General features: G+C 40.0%; 1 protein-coding gene across 2 annotated transcripts; it reads left to right on the top strand.

The window, feature by feature from the left end:
* Positions 1-287: 287 nt before the first annotated feature.
* On the top strand, positions 288-18,605 carry cep70 (centrosomal protein 70). 2 transcript variants are annotated; one of them, XM_084049948.1, is made up of 16 exons: positions 288-514; positions 1,605-1,701; positions 2,778-2,901; positions 5,563-5,743; positions 8,037-8,212; positions 10,749-10,808; positions 11,741-11,840; positions 12,268-12,356; positions 12,454-12,528; positions 12,911-12,998; positions 13,130-13,282; positions 13,907-14,062; positions 14,626-14,794; positions 15,184-15,298; positions 17,321-17,400; positions 18,460-18,605. In XM_084049948.1, exons 1-16 carry the CDS (start codon positions 503-505, stop codon positions 18,525-18,527), a joined length of 1,743 nt encoding a protein of 580 aa, XP_083906074.1. In that variant the 5' UTR covers positions 288-502; the 3' UTR covers positions 18,528-18,605. The 2 variants fall into 2 exon arrangements, with proteins under 2 accessions (XP_083906074.1, XP_083906073.1); XM_084049947.1 differs by having other exon boundaries at positions 1,602-1,701.
* The last annotated feature ends 586 nt before the right edge of the window (positions 18,606-19,191 follow it).

The following is a 19,191-nucleotide window of genomic DNA, read 5'->3' as shown; positions in this document are numbered from 1 at the left end:
CACTAATAATCACTTTACTTCCGCCACAAAGCTCTTATCCTGAAGAACCTGTAGACTGCGTTTCACTTTGCAGGTTGCAAATCCGGTCTGAGGCTACAGCGGACCCGGAAACACTGAATACATGTATGTGTGTGTGTGTGTTGAAATGACTGGATATAGTAGGCGGGCTTTAGACCGGATAACATGGGTAATTTCAGAATAGAAACCATGACACGAGTGGTGGAACCCTCCCCCCAAAATGCGTCTTATTGGTCAAAATCCGTGACGTCATCAACAACACAGTTTGAAACACGGAAGAGACAAGTCAGTTGTTGTAGTTTAAAAACGTAAATATAGCTCAATACCTAGACACCTATGTCTGCGAAATGAAGGAAAACTAGACGTTCTGCTTCAAGTGATAATAACAACAATGTGATGTTTCAGTGCGTGGATGTTGACCTTTGTCTTTGTTTGAACTGAACGCTAGAAAGTTTGCAAACAATACCTGCAGCCGAGCAAGACGATGGAACAACAGGTAATAACACATTTACTATGATGAAGAAGGAACGAATGTGTACGAATGTGTACATATATTTGCGAAGCGACGCTCGCTCACGAAGCGAAGCAGCGCTCACAAACATTGTGAGCTTGTAGATCGACTATTTTCATATAGCCAAAATATATATAGACCTTAAGTGGTTAATGTATGTTTAGTAATACAAATCTAAATCTAAAAAGTAACTCGTATCTAAGTAATATTTTGCTCAGAGATGTAGTGGAGTAGAAGTAAAAGTATTGAAAATTGGAAATACTCTACTAAAGTAAAAAATACCTAAAAATGGTGCTTAAGTACTTGATTAAATGTGTTCTTAGTTACTTCCACCACTGAAAGCCGACTACAAGAGCTTAAAGGGATATTCCACTTTTTTAAAATAAACGAAAAAAACGAATTGAAAAAACACGGCCCCCTCACGTATTAGAAATAAATATAAAATATATAATACTGAATCAAGCAACTTAAAAACTGTCTGGGGTGTTCACAAAAGCCTGAATAGACGATGAAACAACCCATTTTTTTTTTTACAGTGAAATATCTCTGTCTGATGCAACTGTATGCACCTATTCCTAACCCCAACCTGAATCTTTTCTTACTTACTATACTTGGGGATATATTAGTTTTCTCACGGGTATAGTAATACACACACACACACACACACACACACACACACACACACACACACACACACACACACACACACACACACACACACAGTGAGACAGACAGAGGAGCTCCGAGCTGGGTGGGGGGTTGCTGTCAGTGATGTGATATCTATGAGCAGATGATCATTCAGGTTAGATCTCCAAGCAGGGTGAACTAACTACCAGCCTCCTCTTTAGTTTAGAATTAGAATGAATGTTTCTGTTACACAGAGTAGAGATGTGATGGACAACACAAATAGCCCTGGTGTTTTACACGCAAGAGACAACAAGACCTATGTGTATCTGTGGACGTATAGACATTTCCAGGTACAGTTTGTTATTGAAACACACCGCTGCACTGTGGACATACTGTTTCGTTTGACATATTCATTCTTTATTCTTTGTTTGAACTTGTCTTGTAGCAGGAGCAGACAGAGTGGGACTCTGTTAACAAGCTACTCCAGCATCATGGGTTTAAGCCGGTGTGTTTCACAGATCCTGTGGAGAATAAGAACCTTGCAGGTAAGAATATGCATTCTTTTGCTTGGCAAAATCAAAAAAATAAGATAACAAAAAAATAAATTAAGTTCAACCCATTAAGACCTGAGGCCGCTTATAAGCATTTTCTAAATCCTAACAGTTTTTTGAAAAAATATAAAAAAAAATATTTTTTCACTATTTTTCAAAAATTTGTGTCAAGGACCCCCCATCTGAAAATATTTTATGTCAAGGGGGACCCCATACAAGATATTAAATGTTATATTAATTGTTTCCAAATATATTTTTATATTATTTATATAAATATTTAGGATTAGCTGGTAGGTGTCTGTCCAGTCCTCCCTGTCAACAGTTTAATCACCATTCTAAATCAATTCTCATGCCTTAAGCGGCATGTAACCAGGACAACAGTAATAGACAAACTATAGCAGCTGTTTGTTGGACTAGAAAGTGGTTACTAAGACAACACAACTCGGTTTGTTTCAAATATGAAAGTAAAAAAGAACCTCTCTTTTGTTGTTCAGTAAATGTCCATGATATATATGTGATAAATTAATGCACACGTGTCATATGCGGAGGCAACTTGTCCTATCATCCTGTTAGTCACTATAGTAGTAGATAGTGACTAACAGGTCTAGTAGATACTCTCTATATAGTAGTCACTATATAGAGTAATGACTCTACTTTCTTTCTTAACCCATTCATCCGGAACGCATCTGCGGCACCGAGTGCATATATAAATGGACCCCCAAATACATATGCTTTTGGGGGTCCTTGACATGAAAAAAAGTATGAGAACCACTGATAATATAGCAACACAAGTTTTTTCAAAAAACTGTTAGGATTCAGAAGACATTTGTAGAATCCCCAGAAGCAAAGGTTTAAAAACATGTTTGCTTTAAAAAATATGCACACGCACACGCCCCATGAACACTTTCAACATATTCAAGTGAGCCCTCATCCAGAAAATTGTTGGTAACCGCTGCTTTATTGTTTGTAAACGTATGTTAAATGTCAGTAAACACTTATGCTAAGTTATTGTGTCTCTGTGACAGTTATAATGACTGACTGATACATCATTTACTACTGTTAAACCCCAGATCTGGTTCTCCTGGACAAGGACACAGCTGGTGAGATCAGGGCTACTCTGAAGACCATGCTGGCAGACTCTGAGAGACGACAAGACCTGATCCAGGAGCTGATCCAGTCCAACAACCAGCTCAAGTAAACACGGGTTAACCACTTCAACCCCAGCATCCGTATTGTGGGGAAAGCTTTTGCAGAAAATAGCAGATCGACTATTTAACACTTTAAGACATCTAAAAAAAAAAAAAGAAAAAAAATCATATTTATTCCATACTTAAGAATGTGTAAAATGTGAAATATATTCACACAAAAAATGTATATTCACAATAAAAGGTATTTACTTCTTTGGCCTACTGGCAGCGTGCACGCTGAATTTGTCAAAAGGTTCCAGTGGTTTGCGAGATTAGCTCCAGACACACACAGACACACAGACCTTCTTCTAGACGGTCTGTGTGTCTGTGTGTGTCTGGAGCTTGGCGTTGGAACCTAGAAGCCATGACGTAAAAAGTAAGGCTATAGGAATTTGAATGTGTTGGATTTCTATTTAATAATGCAGACACTGAGGCATGCTGACCACCTGGCCTTCTGTCATTCAATCATGTTGATTTGAGCGGAGTAGCATAGCGATACGTCTCCTTCATCCAGGCCAGGAATGAGATCGTCACCTAAAGCTCGGGTCCAGTGGTTTGCGAGATTAGCCATGGACACACACACACACACACACACACACACACACACACACACACACACACACACACACACACACACACACAATATGAATAGGCTCTATGCACAGCAGCCATATTGGGAATGAATTGGGCCCCTTCCTTACTTCCTTCACAGGTGTTACCAATGAAACTAATTAAGGCTCAGTTCCATTTAGTGTGGCATAGTGGTTGTCTTATTTTCAAGGACCCCCATAACTCTGAAATGGAACCAAATGGACCCTTACGGGTCCATTTGGTTCCATTTGTACACTCTCAGAGTTACACACCCACCATAAGGGGCCATTTGGGAACCAAAATGGAGTGTTTCTAGTGAGCCAACATGCACAATATCAGCACCCTGACCAGAATGGAACAGCGCCTTCATTAGTATCATTAATAACACCTGTGATGGAAGTAAGAAGAGGCCCAATAGAGGATATGCGTGTGACATCATCATCAAACCCGGAAGTTATGCAGGAATGCCTACTGAGTGTCAAAAAAATACTTTCTGGCCTTGACAGCCCATGCATCCAAACAGAAAAGTCATATCTGATTGCATTAAACAACATTAAACAATGTTAAACTCATTTTGCATGTTTCTTTGCCACTCGATTTGCCACTCGATGTGCCATTCACTTTAAGCATGCGCATATCCTCTATTTCTTTCCAACATGGCTGCTGTGCATAGAGCCTATTGGGGTCGCAGAGATAGAAATGCCATTAAATGGGGGTCCGTAGCCTAATGCATAGCATGTCAAACTAGGGGTCCTTGAAATTAAAATGGACTCTGAGGAATATTCCTGTCAAAACGTCAGTCAGTCAGTCAGCCAGCAGAGTGCGCCGGTGTCTTACTTCAGGTAGTTCTTTTTGAAGTGCCCGGGTTAAAAGTTCCTGCCACATATTCTATTTTTCTATGTGCTAAATGGGTGTGAGAAAGTGTTGCATCTGGTCATGCGGTTACACCGTGCACACCACCAGCCACATTTGTAATTGCCGTCACACTGTGCTGTGTTGACAGCACAGAGGAACGGTGCCTGGGGGGGGGGATGACAGGTGACAGGTGGTCTTCCTGCCGCGTTCGTTACACTCCAGTTGCTGCTGATCAGCTGGGTGAAACCCAGCCTTTTAGGTGCCCATCTCATTCCTGCACTCTGAGCGAGAGAGATGTATAGCTATGCTACTCCACTCATAACGACATGATTGGATGACACGAGGCCAGGTGGTCAGCACGCCACCAAGCCTGCATTATTAAATAGACCTGCTATGAGCGCTGCACAGGCACAAATACCTAATCCAACACACTCACATTTCTATACTAAAGTTACAGTACACCATCGTTGAGTTTTAATTTAGGCCATTTAGATCTGTGTGTCATTTTTAGATTTCTTTGGCTATTCATAAATGGCAGATCTACAAGCTCGTAGCACGGCACAGAGTGCTGCGCTATGAGCTTGTAGATCTGCTATTTTTGGAAAAGAATCGTCAAATCAAATCTTTGAATATATATATATATATTTTTTTTTAACTCAAATCTTTGAATCTGGGGGGTCCCTGGAACAAAATATTTTGAGATGGGGGTCTGCATCCAAATACAGATGGGGGTCCTTGACATGAAAAAAGTTTGAGAACCACTGATATTATAGCAACATAGTATTATTTAGAAGACATTTGAAAAAGTCTCCAGAAGCAAAGATTTGAGTTAAAAATGTACTTAAAAATATATATATTCAAAAGATTTGCACACATTTTCACGATTTTTCAAAAATAGCAGATATACAAGCTCATAGCGCGGCACTCGATGCATCAAGTGATGCATTTGAAACAACGCATCAATGCGATCTTGGCAATCAATGTGTTAAGGGGATTTACTGATTTACACTTTTTTGAGTGTGCATGCATGTTTGTCTGACACAAGACAATATTATTTCAAACAGATCCCACACTTTGGCTGTAAATGCAATAAATGCATAAATACAACATGAATGCATATTACTCAGATTAAAAGGTCAACACCTTGGTTTAAGTGGAGCTACGCGGTATTTGAAATGAAAGCCCTTGTGTTTTGTGTGTGTGTGTGTGTGTGTGTGTGTAGACTGGAGGCCCAGGAGCACATGGGCCGTGCCGCCCAGCACTCCCAGAGGGTTACGGAGCTGGAGGGCATGCTGGACGGGGTCAAGGGTAAGGTCCAGGACCTGGAGGACCGCTACCTTGGCAGCGCTGTCCAACAGCACGGCCACGTGCACCAGCTGCAGCAGGAAAAACAAGATGCACAGGTATTGTCACAGGTTGATCCTCCGTGGTTCAATGATATATTCACTCACAGTGTCATCCCTCTTTATTAAGCATGTTAACATTGCTTTAATATTTGCATTTATTATATTTATTTTAGCACATTTAATATTCTATAAATGTATTTTTCCCCCATTTTGAACCCAGAAACGTTTGTTGCACATTTATTAAAATCACACCCTGTGTGAAGGAAGCGGTGCCTTTGGGGCGGGGCTTAACTAATTTCAGTTCGTCCCTATTGGGGGTCTGAGTCCACTTACCAAATTTGTACTTGGTAGCATGCGGCAAACTGGAATAATGGCTGTTTAAAGCCCAGCCAATGGGCAGACAGAGGGGGCGGGGCTTAAGTAATTACAGTTCGTCCCTATTGGTGGTCTAAGTCCACATACCAAATTTGGACTTGGTGGCATGCTGCAAACTGGACTCACGGCTGTTTAAAGCCCAGCCAATAGGAAGACAGAGGGGGCGGGGCTTAATTAATTTCAGTTTGTCCCTATTGGTGGTTTTAGTCCATGTACAAAATTTGTACTCCGTAGCATGCTGCGAACTGGAGTTATAGCTGTTTAAATGCCTTGCTCATACGCCGTGCTCATACGGACGTCAAGTGTGTGTGTGTGTGTGTGTGTGTGTGCGTGTGTTCGTGTGTGCGCATGTGTGCAGTATTGGCTTGTGTGTGTGTGTGTGTGTGTGTGTGTGTGTGAACTGGAGTTATAGCTGTTGAAATGCCGTGCTCATACGCCGTGCTCATACGGACATAACATGCGGACGGACGGACGGACGGACGGACAAACGGACAGTCAAATGTAGAGCGGTTGGCACCGCTAAAAACTCAAATAAAACAAAAGACTAAATTCTTTGGACGCATATGTTTTTGCTTTCATGTAGACAGGACAGTGTCTGTCCTGCCATCTACCAGTCCAACAAACCCCTGTAATGCTTGGAACAACCATGCATTACACTCACACAGTTAACACTGGGCTACCCAGCAGCCTCACTAGCAGAGCTGGATGTTGTGATTGTCCGGCTCGTGGTGCAAGGATGAATAGATCAAAGTCATTTATAAGTCGAACGCTTCGATGATTAGTCAGTGCATTTACATGTGCAGCAATCATTCAATCATACCCTGATTAAAGCAACTTGGCAATTATGCAAATGCTCACACAGCGAAACCCTGTCTATCTTAATCATGGTCCTAAAGGGGTAGTGTACAGTAGTTCACCAAAAAAAACATATTTTCTATCAATTACACACCCATGAAGCCTTGAATTCATGGAGTTTTGACCGAGATTTGACCTACCGGCAGAGTCTCCAGAAGGAGAGAGTCTCCTACCGTAGACTCCGCCAGTCATCAAATTATTGGCTTACAGACATGCATACAGTCACCTTTTTGAACCCAAAAAGGGAAATTGTGTGACACCTGACCCGAAAGAAAACAACATGTTGTCACCTTTTTCACCTCGGGGCTGTTTGCATGCCTGGGCTTAGGAATGCGACAAAAACAAAAAAATCTCCCATGAATTGAAGGCTTCATGGGGTGTGTAATTGATAGAAAATAAGGAATTTTTTGGGTGAACTACTCCTTTAATCCCAGTATGTATCATTTTGGTTTGTTTAACGTAGATAGATTGCTACTTTATATTTATTTAGGCATGAAACTTTTGTTTTTGTTCTTTTTGGGATATTAACCCATTTAGACATGGAACGCATCTGTGTCACTTTTTTTTTTTTTTTTTTTAATAGCAGATATACAAGCTCATCGCGCGGCACCGAGTCCGCGCTATGAGCTTGTAGATCTGCTATTTTTGAGAAATCGTGGAAATGTGTGAAAATCTTTGAATATATATTATTTTAAAGCGAACACTTTTAACTCACATCTTTGCTTAGTTCTGGGGGTCCCTGGAACAAAATGTTTTGAGATAGGGGTCCGTAGCCAAATACAAATACTTTTGGGGGTCCTTGACATGAAAACGTTTGAGTGCCACTGATATAGAAACAGAATACTGATAGGATTTAGAAGACATTTGTAGAATCAGCCTCAGGTTAATCACATTAATGCCCCGTGTTAACCACATGAACCCTAGCGTCCCTATTCTGGGCATTTCATAATCGGTGAACATTTGATGAAAATAGGTGATCATTTGGCAAAAATTGCCTTTGTTCTGTTTGGGATATTAGTCACATTAACGCAATGAGTGTTAAGTGCTGTAAGTTGACTTACCGCCACAACCTGATTATTGAGATACTGATTGAAGTGTCATGCTCTCTTTCTATATCCAGAAGCGTTGCCAGGTCCTGGAACAGAAGCTAGCTAAGGAGACAGAAGCAGCGGCTCAGCTTCAGAGGAAGCTGTACTTCACCGTCAAGGAGGAGGAGAGGCGACTGGCCCGTCAGACGCAGGCCTTTCAACAGATCTACAAGAGATCCGCTCGGCAGCATTCCCCAGCGGACCAGCAGTAAGAACACGTTGTTGGAATTTATATTTTAAATGTCGGTTTCTGAACATTCCCATGAATCTGCGTCAAATTCTAGACTGTTTGTGTCACTTCTATTCAAGAACACAGAATGTGACGTTATGGATCATTTGGACTTATTCTGTCTCTATTAGCTATTTAAATATATGTACCAGATTGGGTCTATACATTTGACTATAATTGACTTTTTCCAAGAACGCGGGTCAGTCTCTAGCCTCTAAAGTCTCCTAAAGGGTTTAGTATTATCTAAATCTTAGATTATATATATAAACATTTAAAGTGAACTTCCGTGGAGGTATGGGGCTAACAATATTTACTTGATCTTGATATTCACTTTCAACCTGTGGTCAGTGGACCACTAGCCTCGATCTCCAGGCTTTCATTGTTTAGTTTTGCTAAAAAATAAAAGCCTGGAGGAGCGCGTCGGTGTACCCGGTATGGGAAGTGTTTCATTTCCCCAACCAACCAGAGTGCAGTGGGCGTTAATCTCAAAATGTACTCACCAGTGCCAAGGTTTTATTGTTGTTTTTTGTTTTTTTCACGTCGCCATAGACCCCGTTAAAATCCTTGTGAATGCGCGATGCACTGTTTGTAAACATCGTGCACATGTCCCTGTGTCTACTAGTGCAGACCACGTGTCAAACGGGGCATCCATGTTGTAGTTAGAAGGGTTTATGTTAAACAGTGATGACCGAGGAGAAAAAAATACAAGGGAGAAAATGGCGTTTTTGTGTGCCGGATCGCAAATAGTTCCGTTCCGGTGGTGTTGCACTGAAAATGGTCCGTGTAGAAAATTGAAAAAAAAAAATAATAATTGAAAAAAAGGAAAAAGCACCCGGACCGTAGCACTACGGTCTCGGCGCTTAACAGTTGGATTTAATGGACCGTAGGACTACGTTCTTGGCGTTTAATGTGTTAAGGTATTGCATATGGTCCCAGAAAATGAAGATTTGTTTTATATATATATATATATATTTTTTTTTTCTTCTTTTCTTTGGAAAGAACTGTTGGCATTTGTGTGAGATGAGGACATTGGAATTAAATACATGGAGTAGGCCAGTGTTTCAATCCCAAAAGCTTCAAAACTTCAAGCTTAAAGCTGAACTATGTAACTTTACTCTTCTACCTCGGATTTGAACCCGGTTTCCTGCGCAAGTGCTTAAATTATTACCATTGAGCTAATAGAGCATGACTCAGGTCAAAATTTGTGTCCTGATCCTGTGTCTAGGTGAGACATGACCTTTGACACGATCTAAATGTCTCAATAGAAGAGCAGGGAGACAAAATACAGCCACCCCAATTGTATAAGTTGTATTGTATTAAAGGTAGGGTAAGTGATTTGCTTTGGTTAAAATAAGTGTTAAATAGCTCTATATTCTGATAGTTCTCATTGCTATAGAGTGTTTGTTCAGTAAAAGGAGTCTCCTTGTCTCTCCAGCTCTTTATAAAACAGAAAATGCATTTTCGTTTCAGTTTCATTTCCAATTTTATCCAATCAGGATAGAGAACTCAATCAGAATACAGATTAAACAAGTTACATTGGAGGTGATGACACTAAGAAATGAGCAGACAAAATTGGAACTGGAACACTATAAAAATTAAGCTTAAAATGGGTACTTTCTCCTGATTGGCTGAGATTTTGACACCTACCGAAAACTGTATTTTCTGTTTATTAAAGAGCTGGAGAGACGGGGAGACTCCTGTTACTGAACAAACACTCTATAGCAATGATTACTATCAGAATATAGTGCTTTAACCTTTTAACAAAATACTTTTTGTTTTAACCAAACAATATCACTTACCCTACCTTTAACATACTCTACCATACAGATTGGACAAAATTTGATTTTATTCATTAAAAAAAATTACATAGTGCCGCTTTAATTACTACAGAAGAGGATCAGCTCATTGACCTTTTGACATTGTCCGCAGACTCTGTCAAGAGTTGTCAGGCAGAATGCTCAAAGCTTACAGTAAAAGCTAAGTGTTTTTTATCTTTTGCAACTACATATCTATGTGAGAGTGTTTTTTCCACACTGGCATACCTGAAGAATAAGTACGGGGCAAGGTTGGAGCCAGAAATACGAGACTCTGTCCCTGTCCACCACTATAGCCAAGAATAGACAGACTGTGCAACTCAAGAAATAAAACCTAATGCCCATGCAACACAACAATGGTCCCCCCAAGTTGATTCTTTGTCAGGGTACTGGTCCTGGTTCATAATCATTTCAAAACCACTGGTCTACAGTATAATTGTCACATTGCCATTATATTGCCACATACAAGCAATAACTCGCTCCAGGCCGTGTTATATTGTGATTATATCAGTTAACACCTGTTAGTTGTTATTATAATCACAATATATCATGGTCTGTCCATTGCTGAAGTAATCTATGCTTCGGTGTGTCTCACAAATTTTTCACCCTGCATCTATTTTTGTATTATCTTAAAACATGATGTTCTTTCCTGTGTGTGTGTGTGGGTGTCAACATTTTCTTGTTCTTTCTCTTGTCTTCAGGGTATTAGATGTCGTTGATTTTTATGAGACACAGATGATTCAGCTGCGTCATGAACTGAAGTAAGATACCTCTCCAACATGTATCTTTATCTTGTGCCCTAAAAAAATATACTTCATTTGATTTACTTTCTTAGATTATAAACTTGCTATAACAAGCTTTTGGTTAAAACGAGACTACCGGTAAATGAAATGAATGCACTTGTGAAATCATTTCTGTGTTGGAATCACATCCAAGATGGAGTGATTAGCTGTACCAGTGGTTCTCAAACTTTTTCATGTCAAGGACCCCCAAAATGCCATGTATTTGGCTGCGGAGCCCCATCTCAAAATATTTTGTTCCAGGGACCCCCAGAAACAAAGATTTGAGTTACAAATGTTGGTTTTAAAAAAGATGTATTCAAAGGTTTGCACAAATCTTCACGATTTTTCAAAAAATAGCAGATCTACAAGCTCGAGCTTGTAGATCTGCTATTTTTGAATAGCCAAACTATAAAAGCTTAAAGTGGTTAACATTATTGTGATGCTATATTAACACATTTTGCTGGGGACCCCTTGGAACCCCCCAAATCTTGTCTTATAGGTGCCCTGGGCACAAATGGGGGTCCGTGGCCAAAGACATATCAATTTGGGGCTCCTTGACATGAACATGTATGAGAACTATATTGCTTTAGAAACAATTACGCCAGCAGTTTTTGTGTTCTGCAGGACTTTGTTATGCATATCGATATCGTCTCTGTCGGGTGGAAAAATCATAATTATGTCCAAAACTGTTCAAATTCAAAAATAGCAAAAGTAGCAGATCTACAAGCTCAAAATGTGTCTCATCGCATTTCGAGCTTGTATATCTGCTACTTTTGTGTGACTGTAGTATGATCACGTAGGGCGTTCATTTACGAAAAAACACAAAAGAAATGTACTGTAATGATTCCCTTGTCATTATGCCCAATTAGACCACAACATGAATGTGTTTTCTCCACATCCTTGTTCTCCAGGTCTCTCAAAGGAGACTCTGAAGCATCTGATGAGTCTGACCAAACGAGCGGTCAGACGGAGTCGGGCGATGTCACCCTGAGCTTCAAAACCATTATAAAGGTGATCCCATGAACCTGTGGTGTACATTGTTCAGCCACCGTCCTCATAATAATAACCATTGTGTCTAGAGCCTGACCGATGCCAGGCTTTTGGGTCCGATGCCAAATCTTGATTTTGGAGAGTCCTAGACCACTGATTAAAAATCTTGAAATCAATTTAAAAAGCTTGGATTTGAAGGTATAAATAAAGAAATAAACATAAATCATTTTTGATAGATAAAACATTTATATTAAGTATTTATTAAACTTCAGTATATGAAAGGAAAATGTAACGCTAATTATAAAATGAACAAGCAAACAAGTGAATATAAAATATATGCACATAAACTGAATATTGTCTTATTTAACCAAGCCGTAGACATAAATAAAAAATTGCCGATCTACAATCTCTATAATAAATCGGGCTCTAATTGTGTTTCATTCCAAAGTCTTATCAGGAACAGCTGAAAGAGGGCATGGCCCAGAAGGAAGAGCTCAGGGCTGAGGTCCAGCACTTGAAGCGAGAGCTGGAGGCCAGGTCTGTACTGTTAGCATGATGCATCTCCCTGCAGACCTCCTTTGTAAATGAAGTTACACGTACATTCGTGACTGACGGTGTAACTACCTCTGTGCAGGCCCACTGTTAAAGAAGTGAAGTCCTACAAACAGCATCTCCGCCGTATGGACAGGCTGATCAAACAGAATATCGGGTAGGAAAAGCTGTGATGGGTGTCATGTTTTCTGAATGTAAAGAATTATGCATCCTTTGTACCTGTAGCCAACACTATGATATGCACCACAAAAACTTTCATTAAAATAAATCATTCATTAAAAGAAAGGGGTGTGTGCAAAATAGTATTTCCAGTGAAACCTGTCATAGTGTGACAGATGTATGTCTACTTAAGGTCAATATGTGTCTTTTTTTAGCCAATGATAATAATGGATTACGTTGGTACTTGGTAGCAGAACAGAATACACTGGTGGGCTCCTTTTCTAAAAGCGGCAAATATCTCAGGGTATTGGTCAGTATTTACAGATTACCTAAAGGAAGTATTCATGTTACGTATGTCAGTGTACTGTCAATGTTTACAGATTACGAAGTGACACTGACATAGGCCCCTTGGTAGAAGGAAGCAGCGATCAAGTGAAGGAATCTAGTTCATGCGCTCAGTATCGCCATGTAAGCAGACTTCTTCACTTCCACAAGATTATTCTGTGTTACCTACATGTGATTATAGTGCTGTGGTATGATGAGTCATGATAACTAAATACACCCGGCTAGAACCTTTACTTCAAGTTGTTCCCATTCAGTTGCTGAAGGAGTTGGGTGCGGTCTTAAGCGGTCCCAGGGCTCCGTTACGCCTGCACAGGCAGATACCCACCAATGAGGAATCAGAGCTGGTTGAATTCCAGGGCCTCCTCCCTACGCTGGAGGTGTGGTCCCAACAACTCCACTCGCTGCAGGTGAAGAGCAGAACACACACACACACACACACACACACACACACACACACACACACACACACACACACACACACACACACTCTCTGCCTCTCTGTCTTTCTTTCTCTCGATGTGTGCTGTCCAAAATACTTTTGTTGTTCGCACATATCTTTTTTTAGGGGTAAATGCGAGTGACATCCCCCGCCAGCGTTGATTTCGTCTACTAAAAGTGTGACGAAAAATGTTTTCACTGACGAAAATAAAATAAAGACTAAATAAAAACTAAGCTATGACTAAAACTATGGCTAAATAATTGACAATTTCGTCAACAAATAAAAACTAGACTAAAATGTTAGTGAGGGACGAGTGGAGAAGAGATCTAGTAGAACTAAAAGACGAGTCATTTTATATTTGGTTGCACTCGGGTGTTGCGCTCTGAAAATAGCAGATCTACAAGCTCACAACGTGTCGCGCTGCGACGCGTTGTGAGCTTGTAGATCGGCTTTAAAAGATTTTGCTTTAAAAAAAATCTCTAGTCCTGGCTTTCGGTATGTGTATTATGGCAGAGGATGACTTTGACTCATGGGTATTGGCGATGTGACAGAGTCAGCAGAGTTTATTTACTTGCTGTGCGTCTGCTGTCAGGACCTGCACGGCTCCCTGAACAAACTGACCCTGAGGCTGATGCCATGGCAACCGCCAAACAACAACGGACATACTGGGAGTGAGTCTGTGCGGGTGGAGGACCTCATGCTGCTGGTGGACACGATGCTGGAGAACATCTCCACTGACGATGACAAGGTAGAGCCACAGTCCTAGGCTACACTACATGACAGTTAGAACATCTCCACTGACGATGACAAGGTACACCAACGGTCCGACATGAGTCACACGACAGTTAGTTGCTTGTTGTTAGTGCTGCTGCTGCTGCCGTCTTATTAAAACAGGACATTTTTAATTGAATCCATATACTGTACTGTATATAGCTCTGAAAGAAATTAACAGACCATCTAAAAATGATCACAAAAAATTGTGTTTCATTGTATAAACTACTGACATTTCTCCCACATTTCAAATATAATATTGTCATTTATAGTACTTATACAGAAATAAATTAGTCAAAATAACAAAAAAGTGTTTCCCGACCTCAAATAATGAGAAAATCTTTGTAAACAGCACAATACTTATGGGTTAACTTACAGGTAGCTGGGCACTTTAATGCATTGCATCGAACTTCCAGCTCCAGTTTGCCTCCCGGTATGACAAATCTGGCAGCTGGAATTGCCAGACCAAGGAAGTGACATCTTACTTAACTTTGTGTACAGGTGGTGTTGTGTTTAAACCCTCCTCCTTGTGCCGGACAGGTGCTGCGCAGTCCCACCAAACACACACTGCAGTCCATGGTCTCACACTTCCAGAAGCTGTTTGACGTGCCCTCTCTGAGCGGCGTCTACCCACGCATGAACGAGGTCTACCGCAGGCTGGGGGAGACGACCAACGCCATGAGAAACCTCCGAGACATTCTGGATCTAGGTAGCTTCTGGGGGGGGGGTCATCTAGGTAGCTTCTGGGGGGGTCATCTTAGTGGCTGACAGATTCCAGAATCTACCTGCAACGGTTTATATACAAGCCAGATACAATACAACTCTTCCGATAATACCGGGTTAATTCCCAACCCTGATCAAAAACCCTAATACCATTTTTATATGCATCTTCTTACTTATTTAAATCATTTGTACAACAGTCAAGAGAGTAGTAGTAGTAGTAGCAGCAGCAGTAGTGAGTATTATTTTAATAAATGTACGAAACATGCACAACAAGTTTAGTTTATCCTTAATTGTACCACTTTATGTGTAGATTTAAATGGCGTCCCTCCAAGCTCACAGGTCATTACATCGTTGACGCCTGTTTGTTGGTTTCAGATGACAGAGCGCCCTCTAGTGAGGTAGTGAACCAGGTGTCCAGAGTGGTTTCTTCCCCTGAACACAGTGTTGGGTTGCAGATCAGCAGTCTGTTGGGAGACGGAGACATTGACAGGTATGATTTCATGGATTAAAGTTCTCTTTGGCCACGACTGATTTCAGTCATTTGGAGTCCATCAAAGTCAGAATCACATCGTGCACCGATAATAGGCCATCTACAAGCTCACAACGTGTCGCCCTGCGACACGTTGTGAGCTTGTAGATGGCCTATTATTGGTTATTCGTTATTTTAAGATTAAAGAGTATTTGAAGTGGTCAAACTAGCAATATAATACATGTTCAGTATTCCAGCAACCCCTAATGATGGTTAAATCCTTAAAACCTTGGGTATGTTTATGAAACAAGTGTGTGTGTGTGTGTGTGTGTGTGTGTGTGTGTGTGTGTGTGTGTGTGTGTGTAGGGGGGTACTTCTTTCACACTGTTTCACAAATCGCAGATTAGGACTTCGCCTGACAAAATGTTTCACAGGATGTTACTGTGTTGGTTAGCTGGAACAACAGAAATCACTTAAAGGAGCTAAACAATGAATTTAAAAAATAATAATAATATTTGATATCATATTGTTTATGTCCCTCAAACGTTTTTCAAAAGGTTTGAGCCTAAATCAAGCCTCAGATATACTCATTCCAACTAACTTCTCTCTGGCTTATAAAGCACTTTCACCTGCAATACCACATTGTCCTGTTTGGCACGGGGCGCTATTGAGCCAGTTTGTATGCATGTTATGTCCTGGTTCTGTGTGGAAAAAGTAAAAAAAAAAAATAAGAAAAAATGAAGAAAAAAAAAATGAAAAAAAACTTTTTTTTTTTTTTTTGATTTTTTTTTTTTGGGTTAGAACTGAAAAACGGGAGGAATTGTTCCCAGACGTGACGTAGGGTGGGGGAACAAATCTGACGGACTGTTTTCAGACCAATTTACATGAAAACCACAGATAGCCTATGAAAGCCTGCATGCTCGAAGTCGGGTATTTGTTGGAACAGAAGAGAGGTGGGGGAGACCAAAAACACACAAAAATGAAGAAAAAGTTAAAATTCATGGTGTAGACCCTTTAATTGGCTGAAAATCATAATAAGGAGGTAGGCTGCTCTCTATATTCAAAGTAAAGAAAACATTTTAGAAATGAGACATGGGAATACAAATGTAAAATAGAGAACGCGTTGATGAATAAATACAAATTTGTTGAAGCTGCAATTTGTAACTTTTATGTCTTACCAAGACTTTTCTACCGCATGCAAGAGCAATCCCCGCTTGGTCGTGGGAGATATTGCTCATGAGCTTCAGTCAGTGCTACTTGTCCTACCCAACACCAGGGTCTAAATGTCTCAATGGAAGAGTAGGGAGACCACCTCAAACCACTGTAGATGTACGAGTGGTGGGGAAAAACATTAATTTCAGTGAATGAACGATTTTGTTCATGTTCACGGCAATGATTCGTTCACGTTCACCGTTCAGTAGCGCTTCTGGTTCCCGGGGGGCATGAACAAAAGCCTTAACGTAACAGTTTCAGAAAGTTCACGCCAAAGAACAAGTCATTTTGAACGAATTGGTCATGAATGTCCCATCACTAATATCTATGTACTAGTTATATTGTATTGTATTAACATACTGTACTGTACAGATTGGTTAAAGATTGTTTTTATTCATTCAAATAGTTTCTGGGTTGCAGCTTTAATGCTATTAAAGAATAAGAATTAGTATTTACTATACATAATCAAGACAATATGGGCAAAATATTGGGCTGACCTGGTGGACCTTACAGAATGAGTTAACAATGAATATTGCACTAAAATACACAGAACATTCTGGAAAGTGCTTGAGGGGACAGAGCATTTTTGTGAATGTAAATGTTCCAATGTGCTAAGCTGAACGTACTCAATCGGAATATATAATGTACTATGGCTAAAGCAGGCCATATTTAATTCACGTATTCCTAGAATTTTGCTTTAACTAGCAGAAATAGACGATCTACAAGCTCACAACGTGTTGCGACGCGTTGTGAGCTTGTAGATCGGCTATAAGAGGGCCCACCTGCAGCAGTTGCTGACACTGTGTGTGTGTGTGTGTGTCTGTGTTTCAGTATCATCCTCAAGGTAAAGGAGCATGAAGAGTTCTTTGCAGCTTTCCATTCTCTGGTTGTGGAGGTGTTGCACACCCTGGGTAATAACTCCCGACACCAAATACCATAATATATAATAATCCTGTTTTTCTGTGTTGGCCACATGGGAAATGTCTGCAGATCTGCACCAATCCGATATGCATAGCGTCACAGCCGCCTGCAGTAGATCTTGCATGTGGCATCTCTTGTCTTGTGTTTCAAGCAGTGGTGGGCGAAGTACTTTCACTCAAAGCACCACTTCACCCATGTTCAACCTATATTCATATAATTGGTCCTCATTAATGCTCATGCAAAAAAATCTACTCGATCTGTGTCTCATAGGAGGGCCGTGGACACTTCAGAAACCCGCCTACCAGTGTCATCATTGTTAGGCAGATTTTGTTTTTTTCAACAAAAAATATTTAGATTTAGTTATTAACGTGAGAACAATGACTTCTATTATAGTATACTAACTTTCCAGGAATAGAAGCCCTGCGGTTTTCTTTTCTTTACTTTTTTAAGCCTGCCGTTTCTATTAGCTTGGAGTCTCCATCGATGATGTCACTGGTACTGTAGGAGGGGTTCTGAACTGTCCACATCCCTCCTCTGAGACACAGAGAGTTAGTAGACAAAATGGTACCATATTATAATGAGCATTTGTGAGAACCTATTATATGAATTGGTCGAAAACGTGTGAAGTTGTCCTTTAAGTAAAAGTAACAATAGCCTACTAAAATATTCTCTTACAAGTAAAAGACCTGTATTAAAAATTGCTTGAGTAAACATTTTGGTATCAAAATATACTGTCAAACTTTTTTGCCGCGCGATGTGACACGTTGTGAGCTTGTAGATCGGCTATTTTGGAATAGACAAAGCATACCATAGGGCTTAATTGTTTAATGTATGTTTTTTAATCATCTAAATTTGCCATTTGTAACTAGTAACTAGTTTTCAAATAACTGTACAGGAGTAAAAAGTACAATATTTCCATCTGAGATGTAGTGGAGAAGAAGTATAATGTATCAAGAATTGGAAATTGTCAAGTAAAGTAAAAGCAGAAGTACCTCTAAATAGTTTTTAGCTGGAGTACATGAGTAAATGTACTCTTTTTCTCCTTTCAGGAGTCAGTCGTCTGGATGACATCATGCCTGCTCTGAGGTTGTTGAAACTTAATGTTCAGCAACGCTGAAGCTTTCCTGTTTGAATGTTTTCTCTGTTGGCTTTGATAGTTGTTTTGTTGTTGTTGTTTTTTCAATAAAATATTTTTACAAAACCTTTGGATTTGTTTCATTAATCACTTAATACATAATTATACTTTGTTGTATGTCAATAGCAGAAATAACCCATCTTGCTGAATGTTCATTCATTTTTGCTGAATGTTATTGTTTGCCTATTATAAAAGTAAAGATAAGGCCTCACACTCATAGACACGATGCAGGATTTATTTAAAGAATACGTATTCTTTAAATAAATCCTGCGTCGTGGCTCAAAGTGCTTTACATAAAAAAAACACACACTATTAAACAAGATCTAAACAATAAGATCAAAAACATGATCAAGAACAAATTAAAAGGAGGCAAGATCAAAATTAAAACAATACAAGAAAATAGCAAGAACAAAACATCACTTTAGAAGGATTCCAGAACCACTCAGACTACCTGTCACCTATTTAGGAACACACTTCAATAAGGAACCACACAGACTCTACCTATTGAAAGATATACTAAATCTACATTACAGGGAACCACAAAAAGCAAGAGTAAAAAAGTGGGGTTTGAGATTGCCTTTAAAGCTATCTAACGGTCGTTGCCTGTCTTACATGTAATGGGACCTTGATCCTGGCCGTTGGCCCA

The sequence above is a fragment of the Gymnoscopelus microlampas genome, assembly GCF_963454915.1.
Source record: "Gymnoscopelus microlampas genome assembly, chromosome: 23".
In the NCBI taxonomy this organism is placed as follows: Eukaryota; Metazoa; Chordata; class Actinopteri; order Myctophiformes; family Myctophidae; genus Gymnoscopelus; species Gymnoscopelus microlampas.
This window is presented reverse-complemented; position numbering and strand designations above follow the sequence as displayed.

Bases quoted from the DNA above. Each gene is read 5' to 3' on its own strand.
- cep70 (XM_084049947.1), top strand. The intron at 5,744-8,036 runs GTATTGTCACAG...TTCTATATCCAG, and splicing joins AGGAAAAACAAGATGCACAG to AAGCGTTGCCAGGTCCTGGA. The intron at 15,299-17,320 runs GTATGATTTCAT...TCTGTGTTTCAG, and splicing joins GGAGACGGAGACATTGACAG to TATCATCCTCAAGGTAAAGG.